This window comes from Mytilus galloprovincialis, chromosome 13 (assembly GCF_965363235.1).
Source record: "Mytilus galloprovincialis chromosome 13, xbMytGall1.hap1.1, whole genome shotgun sequence".
NCBI classification, from domain to species: Eukaryota; Metazoa; Mollusca; class Bivalvia; order Mytilida; family Mytilidae; genus Mytilus; species Mytilus galloprovincialis.
Window position 1 is genome coordinate 30,742,268 of NC_134850.1, and position 13,147 is coordinate 30,755,414.

A 13,147-nucleotide genomic window follows, 5' to 3' on the forward strand; every position below is an offset into this window, starting at 1 on the left:
AGTACGAGTATGATAAGGACCATCCTAATGAACTCCATGAAGCTACACTGAAGGCCCATAACACAAGGGTTAGTATTAGGTCCCTTAAATTAGAACCATAGCCTATTCCAATGACCACATGAGTACGAGTATGATAAGGACCATCCCAATGAACTCCATGAAGCTACACTGAAGGCCCATAACACAAGGGTTAGTATTAGGTCCCTTTAATTAGAACCTTAGCCTATTCCAATGACCACATGAGTACGAGTATGATAAGGACCATCCCAATGAACTCCATGAAGCTACACTGAAGGCCCATAACACAAGGGTTAGTATTAGGTCCCTTTAATTAGAACCTTAGCCTATTCCAATGACCACATGAGTACGAGTATGATAAGGACCATCCCAATGAACTCCATGAAGCTACACTGAAGGCCCATAACACAAGGGTTAGTATTAGGTCCCTTAAATTAGAACCATAGCCTATTCCAATGACCACATGAGTACGAGTATGATAAGGACCATCCCAATGAACTCCATGAAGCTACACTGAAGGCCCATAACACAAGGGTTAGTATTAGGTCCCTTAAATTAGAACCTTAGCCTATTCCAATGACCACATGAGTACGAGTATGATAAGGACCATCCCAATGAACTCCATGAAGCTACACTGAAGGCCCATAACACAAGGGTTAGTATTAGGTCCCTTAAATTAGAACCTTAGCCTATTCCAATGACCACATGAGTACGAGTATGATAAGGACCATCCTAATGAACTCCATGAAGCTACACTGAAGGCCCATAACACAAGGGTTAGTATTAGGTCCTTAAATTAGAACCTTAGCCTATTCCAATGACCACATGAGTACGAGTATGATAAGGACCATCCCAATGAACTCCATGAAGCTACACTGAAGGCCCATAACACAAGGGTTAGTATTAGGTCCCTTTAATTAGAACCTTAGCCTATTCCAATGACCACATGAGTACGAGTATGATAAGGACCATCCTAATGAACTCCATGAAGCTACACTGAAGGCCCATAACACAAGGGTTAGTATTAGGTCCCTTTAATTAGAACCTTAGCCTATTCCAATGACCACATGAGTACGAGTATGATAAGGACCATCCCAATGAACTCAATGAAGCTACACTGAAGGCCCATAACACAAGGGTTAGTATTAGGTCCCTTTAATTAGAACCTTAGCCTATTCCAATGACCACATGAGTACGAGTATGATAAGGACCATCCCAATGAACTCCATGAAGCTACACTGAAGGCCCATAACACAAGGGTTAGTATTAGGTCCCTTAAATTAGAACCTTAGCCTATTCCAATGACCACATGAGTACGAGTATGATAAGGACCATCCTAATGAACTCCATGAAGCTACACTGAAGGCCCATAACACAAGGGTTAGTATTAGGTCCCTTTAATTAGAACCTTAGCCTATTCCAATGACCACATGAGTACGAGTATGATAAGGACCATCCCAATGAACTCCATGAAGCTACACTGAAGGCCCATAACACAAGGGTTAGTATTAGGTCCCTTTAATTAGAACCTTAGCCTATTCCAATGACCACATGAGTACGAGTATGATAAGGACCATCCCAATGAACTCCATGAAGCTACACTGAAGGCCCATAACACAAGGGTTAGTATTAGGTCCCTTTAATTAGAACCTTAGCCTATTCCAATGACCACATGAGTACGAGTATGATAAGGACCATCCCAATGAACTCCATGAAGCTACACTGAAGGCCCATAACACAAGGGTTAGTATTAGGTCCCTTAAATTAGAACCTTAGCCTATTCCAATGACCACATGAGTACGAGTATGATAAGGACCATCCTAATGAACTCCATGAAGCTACACTGAAGGCCCATAACACAAGGGTTAGTATTAGGTCCCTTAAATTAGAACCTTAGCCTATTCCAATGACCACATGAGTACGAGTATGATAAGGACCATCCCAATGAACTCCATGAAGCTACACTGAAGGCCCATAACACAAGGGTTAGTATTAGGTCCCTTTAATTAGAACCTTAGCCTATTCCAATGACCACATGAGTACGAGTATGATAAGGACCATCCCAATGAACTCCATGAAGCTACACTGAAGGCCCATAACACAAGGGTTAGTATTAGGTCCCTTTAATTAGAACCTTAGTCTATTCCAATGACCACATGAGTACGAGTATGATAAGGACCATCCCAATGAACTCAATGAAACTACACTGTACAGATTAATTATGATGAGGCCTTTCCCAGGAATGAATCTACATTGAAGGCCCATCTCAAATGAGCTAGTATTATGTCCCTGTAAAAGCTCACATGAGTACAGTATGATAGGGCCAATCACAATGAAGCTATACTGAAGGCCCATAAAAAAAGCTCTAGTATAAGTTCATTAATAAGGCCCATGAGTACAGTATGATAGGGCCTATCCTAAATGAATCTTTTTTAAAGATGAATATCACAATTAAAATTGAGAATTGTTTGTTAAAGGCTGATATTCACAACCTTGGTCAATAATAGGTTATTTATGAGGTTATATGACTACATTAAAGTTGAAGCTATCCTATAAATCCAAATTATTCTTTTGATCTGTAGGGTTACTAGGACATTTTTATACAAACTCAAAAAGTTTTGCGTTCGTTTATTGGAATCACATTGTCAGCGTTAAATAAAAAATAAGCATTTTTGTAGTTTTCAAACAATAACTTGTGTTTAAGTGTATTAATCTCTCTGAAATTATACCACAAGTTTCCATACAATAAAGGGATGATTAGTTAGGACTTTGGGGGGTATGGCTGAAAATGTTTTGGAATTAGGGGCTAAAAAAGGGGAATTAGGGGTGAAAAAAGGGGAAGTTTTCGGGACAAAAAATTTAGATTTAGTGAATTGATCTCTATAAATTTTTACCAGAAGGTTCAATACTACTAAAGGAAGGTTGGAATTGATATTGGGGGTTATGGTCCCAATAATTTATGAATAAGGGGCCAAAAAGGGGGTCCAAAATCAGCATTTTAGTAGTTTTCAAACAATAACTTGTGTTTAAGTGTATGAATCGCTCTGAAATTATACCACAAGTTTCCATGCCATGAAGGGATGGTTAGTAATGAATTTGAGGGGTATGGCTTAAAATGTTTTAGAATTAGGGGCAAAAAAGGGGGAATTAGGTGCAAAAAGGGAAAAAACTAGGTTTTTCTGATCAATGGACAATTAAGACAATTTAAAAGCAGTGTAAGGGAGGTACAATGTTGGTTATGTTCGGATCTACCTCCCTTACACTACTTTTAAATTATGTATAAAAAAATGTAACTTATTTAAAAAAAAAAAAAAAAGGGGGGGGGGGGGGGGGTGGTAGTAGTTTTCAATTTTTTTTTCCCAAATTCCTCAAATTCCAAATTTTTGTAAAGTTTGAAGAAGAAATCTTTAATTGCACAATATTGCATAATATATTTGTAAGATCTTGACATTTGTTTTGTGTCAGAAACTCATATTATGTCAGGAATTTGATCGCAATCCAAATTTAGAGCTGTATCAAGCTTGAATGTTGTGTCCATACTTGCCCAACTGTTCAGGGTTTGACCTCTGCGGGCATATAAAGCTGCTCCCTGTGGAGCACTTGGATTTAGTTGCATAGATCTGATGATTTAAGCCTTTTACTACAACTAATGTTTACAGTTTGTTCTTAGATTGAGGTGTTACACACTTGTCCCAGATTAGGATAAGGGTTAGTTCCCATGTTTAAACCTAGCACATTCTGTATGTGCCTGTCTCAAGTCAGTAACCTATAATTCAGTGATTGTCTTTTCTTGTTTTATATCATATTTGTTTTTAGTTTCTTATTAATTGCACATTAATCCGCCTGTTAGTTTTCTTGTTAGAATTGTTTTACATTTGTCATTTCAGGGCCTCTTATAGCTTGCTAGGTGGTTTGGATTTTGCTCATGGTTGAAGCCAGTACAATGACCTAAATTTTCTTATTTCTTTTGCACTCTGGTGAATAGTTGTCTCATATGCAATCATAACCCCATCTTATTATTGTACTGCTATTCATGTTATATATAATGGAATGAAAAAAAAACCCACTTTCAATAGGAAGTTGCAAGCTGTAACAGGCTTCAAAGTGAAAAAAAAGTGTAATTCATATTCACACTCAAATTCATTCTTGTGAAAAATACATATGAAGTGCAGAAAAGTTACACTAGGTTATGTAAGATTTTTAATAGGACTTTTTTCTCAATTTTCACCAATATGTTCACAAATATGATCTGAGACGGATATTGATGATAATATGACATAATAAAAAAGTCAGTTAAATGCTGCATTTAATGTATATTAAGTTATAATGAAATGAACTTTCTTTTAAAATGTAGGATAAATTCAGAAAACTATAATTAGCTATAAATTTAAAAATCAATAATCATAAATACTTCAAAGAAAAAATGACTGTCTGGATATTTTTGTCAACATTGCACACTTTCAGTGTTAAAAAGTTTACAAACCAGGATACTACATTTTTAAAATGATATTTAATTAGAAAAAAAGAACATTGAGTGCATACTTATTAAAATTGGGTTTTAAAAATGCATAATGCAGCATTGAATCATAATAAGGTGATAGTCTGTCTATTCTGATTAAGAACTTTTAATCCAAATAAATGTAGATTTCAATATAAGGGAGCTACCATTTGGTTTTCATCCTGTCTTATTTTTTGCAAAGTATATATCCTGCTGTTTTTTTCAATCAAAACTTGTGTCCTGCTTTTTTTCAAATTTCATCCTATAGTAAATAACACTATTATAATTGAGGTTCTTACTGTGAGGGTAAAACATTTGCATTTTGACATATGAGAAAATAGCCAGCTGAGTAAATCATAATATACGACTTATTGAACAATTGTCTTTTGTTGTGATGTAAAAACATCAGTATTTTTACATAGAATTGTAAAGGAAAATGCATGAATGTGGAAGACTTTTGTGGTACACTTTTTACATGTTAAAAAAGCATTGGAGGGGTCTAGACTCCATGTATTAGTAGTAACCCATCTGGGTATATTCAGATACCCTATTGATTTTAGAAATAATAGCATCACATCCATAACAATCTATAAGAAAATAATGTCAAATAAGTTCATCAAATTCTTTCATTACAATGATGCTATAAGGTCCTTGGAAGACTCGTTTTCCAGAGGTAGTCCTAATTCCCACCCTTCATCTCAATTTACTTGCTTTACAGAACTTGTTTTTGTATTAATTGTTAATTTGGTCTCATTGTGAAAATGCATGAAATATTTGGCACAGAATGAAAGCATCAATCAATCAATCAATCAATCAATCAATCAATCAACAACAAAACATAAAGCAACAACCCATTCAATGAACCAACCACAATAATATGCCTGTTTTTATACGACCGCAAAAATTGAAAATTTTTTGGTCGTATATTGGTATGATGTTGGCGTCGTCGTCTGCGTTGTCTTCGTCCGAATACTTTTAGTTTTTGCACTCTAACTTTAGTAAAAGTGAATAGAAATCTATGAAATTTTAACACAAGGTTTATGACCACAAAAGAAAGATTGGGATTGATTTTGGGAGTTTTTGTCCCAATATTTTAGGAATTAGGGACCAAAAAGGGCCCAAATAAGCATTTTCTTGGTTTTTGCACTATAACTTTAGTTTTAGTAAATAGAAATCTATGAAATTTTAACACAAGGTTTATGACCACAAAAGGAAGGTTGGGATTGATTTTGGGATGTTTGGTTCTAACAGTTTCGGAATTAGGGGCCAAAAAAGGGCCCAAATAAGCATTATTCTTGGTTTTCCCACAATAACTTTAGTATAAGTAAATAGAAATCAATGAAATGTAAACACAAGGTTTATGACCACAAAAGGAAGGTTGGGATTGATTTTGGGACTTGAGGTCCGAACAGTTTAGGAATTAGGGGCCAAAAAGGGGCCCAAATAAGCATTATTCTTGGTTTTCGCACCATAACTTTAGTAAAAGTAAATAGAAATCTATGAAATTTAAACACAAGGTTTATGACCATAAAAGGAAGGTTGGGTTTGATTTTGGGAGTTTTGGTCCCAACAGTTTAGGAATAAGGGGCCCAAAGGGGCCAAAATTGAACTTTGTTTGATTTCATCAAAAATTGAATATAAAAATGTACTTAGATTTTTGATTATTAGTCCAGTTTTCAAGTTGGTCCAAATCGGGGTCCAAAATTAAACTTTGTTTGATTTCATCAAAAATTGAATAATTGGGGTTCTTTGATATGCCAAATCTAACTGTGTATGTAGATTCTTAATTTTTGGTCCCGTTTTCAAATTGGTCTACATTAAAGTCCAAAGGGTCCAAAATTAAACTAAGTTTGATTTTAACAAAAAATGAATTCTTGGGCTTTTTTGATTATGGACCCAGTTTTCAAGTTGGTTCAAATCAGGATCCAAAATTATTATATTAAGTATTGTGCAATAGCAAGAAATTTTCAATTGCACAGTATTCAGCAATAGCAAGAAATCTTCAATTGCACAGTATTGTGCAATAGCAAGAAATTTTCAATTGCACAGTATTGCTCAATAGCAAGAAATCTTCAATTGCACAGTATTGTGCAATAGCAAATATTTTCAATTGCACAGTATTGCGCAATAGCAAGAAATATCTAATTGCACAATATTGTGCTAAAGCAAGAAATTTTCAATTGGAGTTATCTTTCTTTGTTCAGAATAGTAGTTAAATCAACTTAAATCATTGTTTTATACAATATACAATGTATATTCACTTTTACTACCAACCAATCTTTACCATTCAGTGATAACAAGCACTTTATTTTACATTTTAATATTTTATGATGAATTTAAGAGTAGTTATTGTTGCAAACTCCATTAGAAATTTGAATTGATATCAGTTTTGGAAAAAGGGAAAGGGGATGTGGAAAAAAAAAATGGGGGGGGGGGGTTTAAATTTTTCTCATTTCAGATTTCATAATTAAAAAGAAAATTTCTTCAAACATTTTTTTGAGAGGATTAATATTCAACAGCATAGTGAATTGCTCAAAGGCAAAAAAAAAAAATTTAAAGTTCATTAGACCACATTCATTCTGTGTCAGAAACCTATTCTGTGTCAACTATTTAATTTTAGATTTAAATAAGTTTGAAGAAGAAATCTTTAATTGATTTGTAAAATCTTGACATTTGTGATGTAATGTCAAAAATTTGATCACAATCCAAATTCAGAGCTGTATCACACTTGAATCTTTTGTCCATACTTGCCCCAACTGTTCAGGGTTCGACATCTGCGGTCGTATAAAGCTGCGCCCTGCGGAGCACCTGGTTATCGGTTCAAATGTTTATGTTTTCTATGTAAACATTTTTCAGAATAAAATCCTTAGGGTCCTCGATGACCAAGTGATCTTAGAGGTCAAACAACTGTATCACCACCACAAAAAGAAACAAAAGTGCTGAAATTGGAGTTAAAAACCAGTCAATCAATAAACTAACTTATAAAACAGTCAATGATTTAATTTTTAAAATACAGTAAACTGATTCTGAAAACTTAATTTTGCTGATACAATTCTCTTTCTTTCATTTCAGATGCATGTTCATTCCAAATTGATTTCAGATCTACAAAAATCACCACTGTCTCAACAACCAAACATGTCTGTCTCACCGGAAGATACTGTCGTCTCTGACCTGCAGCCACGACAAAGAAAAAGAAAAGCATCTCGTCCACAACATATCAACAATCGATCAGCAATACCATTTAACCAATCAGAAATGGAGAATCGCATTTACAATAATTATATGAACAACTATCCAAAAGATAGTAGACCAGAAGGGTATGTGTATATCTTGGACAGTGATGATGACGAAAATGTCCCAGACATTCCATTAAAAAAATCAGACATTTCCAGCAATAATAATTGTTATAGCAGCAGTGTATCTCGAAGTGATAACTTTTACATTGCACAAAGGTCACAAGAAGGTCAGTCTAAAAATTTGTCGTCTGCAGAAGATGATGACAAACATTTTGGTATAATTAATGATTTATCAAGTGTTCGTATGAATAATCCTAATTTTAGGTATTTAGATGAAGATATCTATAGATCACAAATGTCTGATACCAGGAGCCACAGCTTGCCTAAACTGTCCAATGATATGCCTAAAAACAATGATCATATGACAGAATCATCCAATGAAATCATTAGAAACAACAGCAGTGTTTCAGCATCATCCAATGATATGTTCCGAAACAACTCTAGTGAAATGTTCAGAAACAACCCTAGTGGTTCAATGTCATCCACTGAAATATTTGGACACAAAAATCAACCAGCAATTTCAAGAAATGGCAATTTTTTGCCTGTTTCGTCTGTAAACCGTCGTGATACAGTACCCACAAATGGAATACCTATGAATAGGAACCATTTGTCAACTGCATCCAATGAAATGAATAGAAATCGTGATGGAAGGTCACATTTGGCCAATGAAATTGCTAGAAACAGTAGTGAAAGGTCACAATTGGCCAATGAAATGCAGCATTATAGTAGTAGCATGGGGTTAGACTTATCAATCAATAACAATGATTTTTCTAGAATGTACAATGAAAGATCTAGATTACCAAATATGTCTTCTGATAGAAGTTATGCAAACAACCATGTTTTATCCAGAATCCAAAATGGTCTAGGTGATAACCAAATAAAAATGGAAGGAAAAGAAAATCAAATATTTACCAATGGAATGGTACCAGCTGAAACTGATACACATTTTATTCAAATGATGAACAACAATTCCAATGAATGGCGGAGAAGAAATTTTGTTGGCCAAAACAGAATAGTGAATGATGAATCAGAAGGAAGTTCTGACGAGTCCGAAGTGGATATGGGACAACAGCAGCATTTTCCGACTCCGAATTTAGGAGCAGACGTGTATGATGACCCAATGAACTAAGTCAAAAAATAGATCTATGTAACTTTTTTACGTTGTTTATGTTTAATTATAAGTGTTGTGTGTACAATATGAGGCTAAAATCCAAGAAAAAGGGATAAGTGCCAATATGTTTTGTTAGTTTAACAGTTGCTTTTATTTGTTGTTGTTATGTAAATAAATGGAAACATTGCTTGTGCTTTTCACTTTTCATACTTAAGATTTTGTTTAAATAAGGCTAAAAAGAGTATAATTCTGTTTCCTGTCTCTCTACCTTTGACATTTTTTATGATTTTTTATCATCAGGTTAAGAACCGTTGAAAGTCCAAATTTTTTTTGGTTGAGCTCTGCTTAAGTCCAGATCATTCCCCTATATAGCGTATGTAAAATATTTTTAAAAATAAAATTATTTTACATACACTATTTTTTGGTCTAGAAGGCAGGAAACAGGTATACATTTTTTGGCCTTGCATTTTTGTTTGTTTTAACAAATTATACATGATCAAAGATTTTTGTTTCAATGTGTTTTAATATAGGTTCTTCTGAAGATTTTGTTAAGTTAGCATTTTTGTCTTTCTTTGTAATAGAATTTTCATATTCTTAAATTGAACTTCATAAAAACATCAAAATCAGAAGAAAAATCTGCATCAGTTTTTAATGTTGATAAAAGGGAGATAACTCTTAACTTTAAGTAAAAAACAATAGAATCTAATGCTGTCAATTTATTTGAAAAAATGTAACTGTCTATCTGCAGAGTTGTGGAATTCTATATGAGAAATCCTTTTGTTTTTGTTACTTTTTTTTTTTATACATGAAATTAACTTTATAACAAGTTAAAAAGATTAATATTTAAAAATTTTATATACTTGTTTTGACCAGTATATATATGTATTGACTGTAAAATATTTATAAATGAATAAATCTATTCAACAAGATAAAAACAACAATTTTCAAAGATAATAAGTAAACCAAAGTTTTTTTATGAAAAATAATATATCATAAATTAACCTTGAAGTATTAGCATTTCATATAAACATATTTTTGCAATTACTTTTTTTAAACCAAAGATGTTCTTGTTATTACATTGTATTATACAGATTTTATATTTACTATGTGTACTGTTCAAATTATGATGACCGTAAAAATAAACTTGATAGGTTGTCGCTTTCAAAATTTAGTTACTTCGTAAACAATTCATTGATTTATAATTTTTAAGGTCAATTTCTATTTGACGAAGCTCATGTAATATGTAAATATATATCAGTAAGATTTACATTAAGGTGGTACCTAACACTACAGGGAGATAACTCTGTAAAATCACCTAAACGTTTTAATTACGTTGTGTTCTTATGGGAATATTAAGCTTCTCAATGATCAAAATTAGTGTAAGTCAAACTGCTATATAACCAGTGTAATTTTTCTGATAAAACGGTTGGTTCAAATTTTTTGAAATTTTTATATTTTTGTCAAAGGGCCAAAGTAAATACTTTGTCAAAATTTTATGAAAATTAAACGAGCCAAATTAATTTTAGTGAAGGTGTTGGGTACCACCTTAAGATATCCCCTTTTATCTTAAAATCTTAATGGATTTAAAATATGATCTGTTTTTCTGAATGTAACTACTATGAACTCTTTTTTATTTGCTGTATACTAATTTTAGTGGAATTCCTTTTCTATAGGGGAACTACAAATGTTAAGTTCATCTATAGGAAAGTGTGCAGACGTTTACAAAATATAAAAAAAAACCATTTTCCAAAATGCAAGTTTTCATGAATCCACGAAAAATGGTACCCACAAAAATACTAGAATCCATAATATATTTTTACTTTATATGAGTTTACATTTATTGCTGCTTTTAATTGTTGATTTTTAAGGTTGTAAATATAGACTATTATTTGTGATATTTTTATTGCTGAAAATATGTGTACTTAACATGTACCCTTGAGATGGAATCATTCCACGTTAGATTGATGAAATAGGTCAAGTTTTTACTATGTCAAAACATTTGCCAAAATATTCAAAGGAGTAGGTTCAGTAAGACCCCTTTTTGGCCCCAAAATATAACAGTTTTACAAAACTGGAAAGAAGAATGCTTCTGCTACATAAATATGGGCTGTTTTTGACAATTCAATGCATATATATCGGGTACTAGCATCATTTAGTCATGCTAAATAACTGAAATCTTCACAATTTTAGCATTTTAGTTAAATTTTAAACGGTTTCCGCATTCGTGTTCATTCATAATATTAAATTGTAAGTTGTATTTGATGATATTACAGAACATATATAAAGGTTGAGTATGAACACGGATGCGGCCACTTTCAATTTTGACAAAACCCATCTGAAAAATGACGTTTTTTGGCATATTTGGTAGATTTTTCATATTGAAGCTTGAATCGGATAAACTAATTAAATCAATTTAAATAGACACTTAAGTGTTTAAAAAATGTCCAAAATCTTTCATTAGATGAACCTGAAATTTGAGGCCAAAATCAGCCCTTACCTGGCCTTGCGGTCATAAAACTTTCGAGCACTATTTTTGTACTCAGACTCAAGAATCAACCAATCAAAATGCTTGATTTCATGTTTCGAGCATGATTTTTGTGCTCTGAGCACTGAGCAAAGTTTTATGACTTCAACCCCAGACCTACTCCTTTGAATACAGAAAACTTACATATTCATATTCAAAACCCCAAATAATAAATAACATTCATATCATTTGAATTAAATCTTTTTTATGAAATCATAAATCTGTTTTTTTCATCATCATCATCTTTTCTTTTCATTTATTTTGTACATGATCAGAAAAGTAGCCTCATTGCACCATTTCAGAATCTTATGCATCCTTGGTAATATTTTCAAAAGATAACATAAAATTTGTTGTAATTGGTTTAAAACATTCGAAACAAATAGATGTGACATTATTTTTATTTAGGTGTACCAAAAAAGAGATTACCCATAGTTCTTTAGATTCTGAACAGGCAAATTTACATTTGCAGACCCTAAAAGATTATTGGTGTAATTGAATAAGTTTCTGAAACAGTGAACTTTTGAAATGTTATATTATTTTCTTGCCACAAAAGAGTAAAGAGTTTGACTTAAATTTAACTAAATCATATTAATCAATTTTTGGGTGGTGAAAAAGATTTTCTTGCCATTTCGAGATAAATAACTCAAATTAAAACTTTTATTCCTTTTATTCAATTTTTTCTGTGCAAAGAATTTCGCCGATTATTTTCCGTATATTGATTTATGACATTTAAGCTTTTTTATTGTGTTCTACTTAATTGCTTGCTATTTTATTATATTTTCCATACATAATATAATACAAGTGACAAGTGTGTTATTTTAAAAACAGCATTTTTAAAGAGAGTCTACAAATATTGCGTTTTATTTGTGTATAGTGTATATATATTTTTTATAGAGTATAGAGACGTGGAGCTTTAAAGATTTTTAAACAAATATGTGATGTAGAATATTTATTGGTGTCGTGTGTCACATTTATAAATGTATAGTTGTGTGCTTGTATTGTTTGTTATAGAATTAGTCCTACATTAAGCCAAACAAAACTAATATTCGCTTCTCGGGTGCTTCCTCAAAATGTTCAAATTAAATGTGACTGTGTTTCTCATTGAATAGTGTTGTGTCAGACGGTTTATATACACTGTGCTTTTCAGATTTATTTCACTAATTAGGTGGATCATTGGTATCGGGTGTGGATCCAGCCGTTCTAAAAAGGGGGGTTCCCAACCAGAGTAAAGGGGGGTTCTAACTATATTCAAATGCATTGATCGGCCAAAAAAAAGGGGGGTTCCAACCCCCAGAACCCCCTGGATCCCCCACTGGGTATATTGTATTTCCTCAGATAGAATTTTCTTATACTTTGTCAAAATAAAGATTTTCCCAAGCTTTTTCGTTAATATTTTAAAAAGAATGGGTCATCTTGGCATTTTTCAAGCTACAAGTCCTGTAAAATTGTTCAAATTTGTATTGATTGTCCATGAAAAGACACTTTTCTTGTGAATAAAAAGTAATCTATGAGATAGAGTTTTGAAATAGAATATTAGAAGATAGGTTTTAAAATTTTTTTAAGAAAATTAAAATAAAAGATGAGTCACCAATATTTTCTTGCTATAAGTTATAAGTAAAATTTAAAAAAAAAAATATTATTCCTTTCTAAAATTTACTATTTGATCAAGTTATCTGCCTTTGAATAGCCAAGTTTACAAT

The 13,147-nt window shown here is 32.6% G+C and overlaps 1 protein-coding gene across 3 annotated transcripts in view; it reads left to right on the forward strand.

Annotated features, from left to right (window-relative positions):
- LOC143057167 (uncharacterized) overlaps positions 1 to 11,312 on the forward strand; it is a 57,268-nt gene extending 45,956 nt beyond the window's left edge. For all 3 annotated transcript variants that reach the window (XM_076230414.1, XM_076230415.1, XM_076230416.1), the window contains exon 5: positions 7,589 to 11,312. In XM_076230414.1, coding sequence (XP_076086529.1) covers positions 7,589 to 8,941 — 1,353 coding nt within the window. In that variant the 3' untranslated portion in view covers positions 8,942 to 11,312. The remainder of the gene's footprint in view (positions 1 to 7,588) is intronic.
- Positions 11,313 to 13,147: the final 1,835 nt, after the last annotated feature.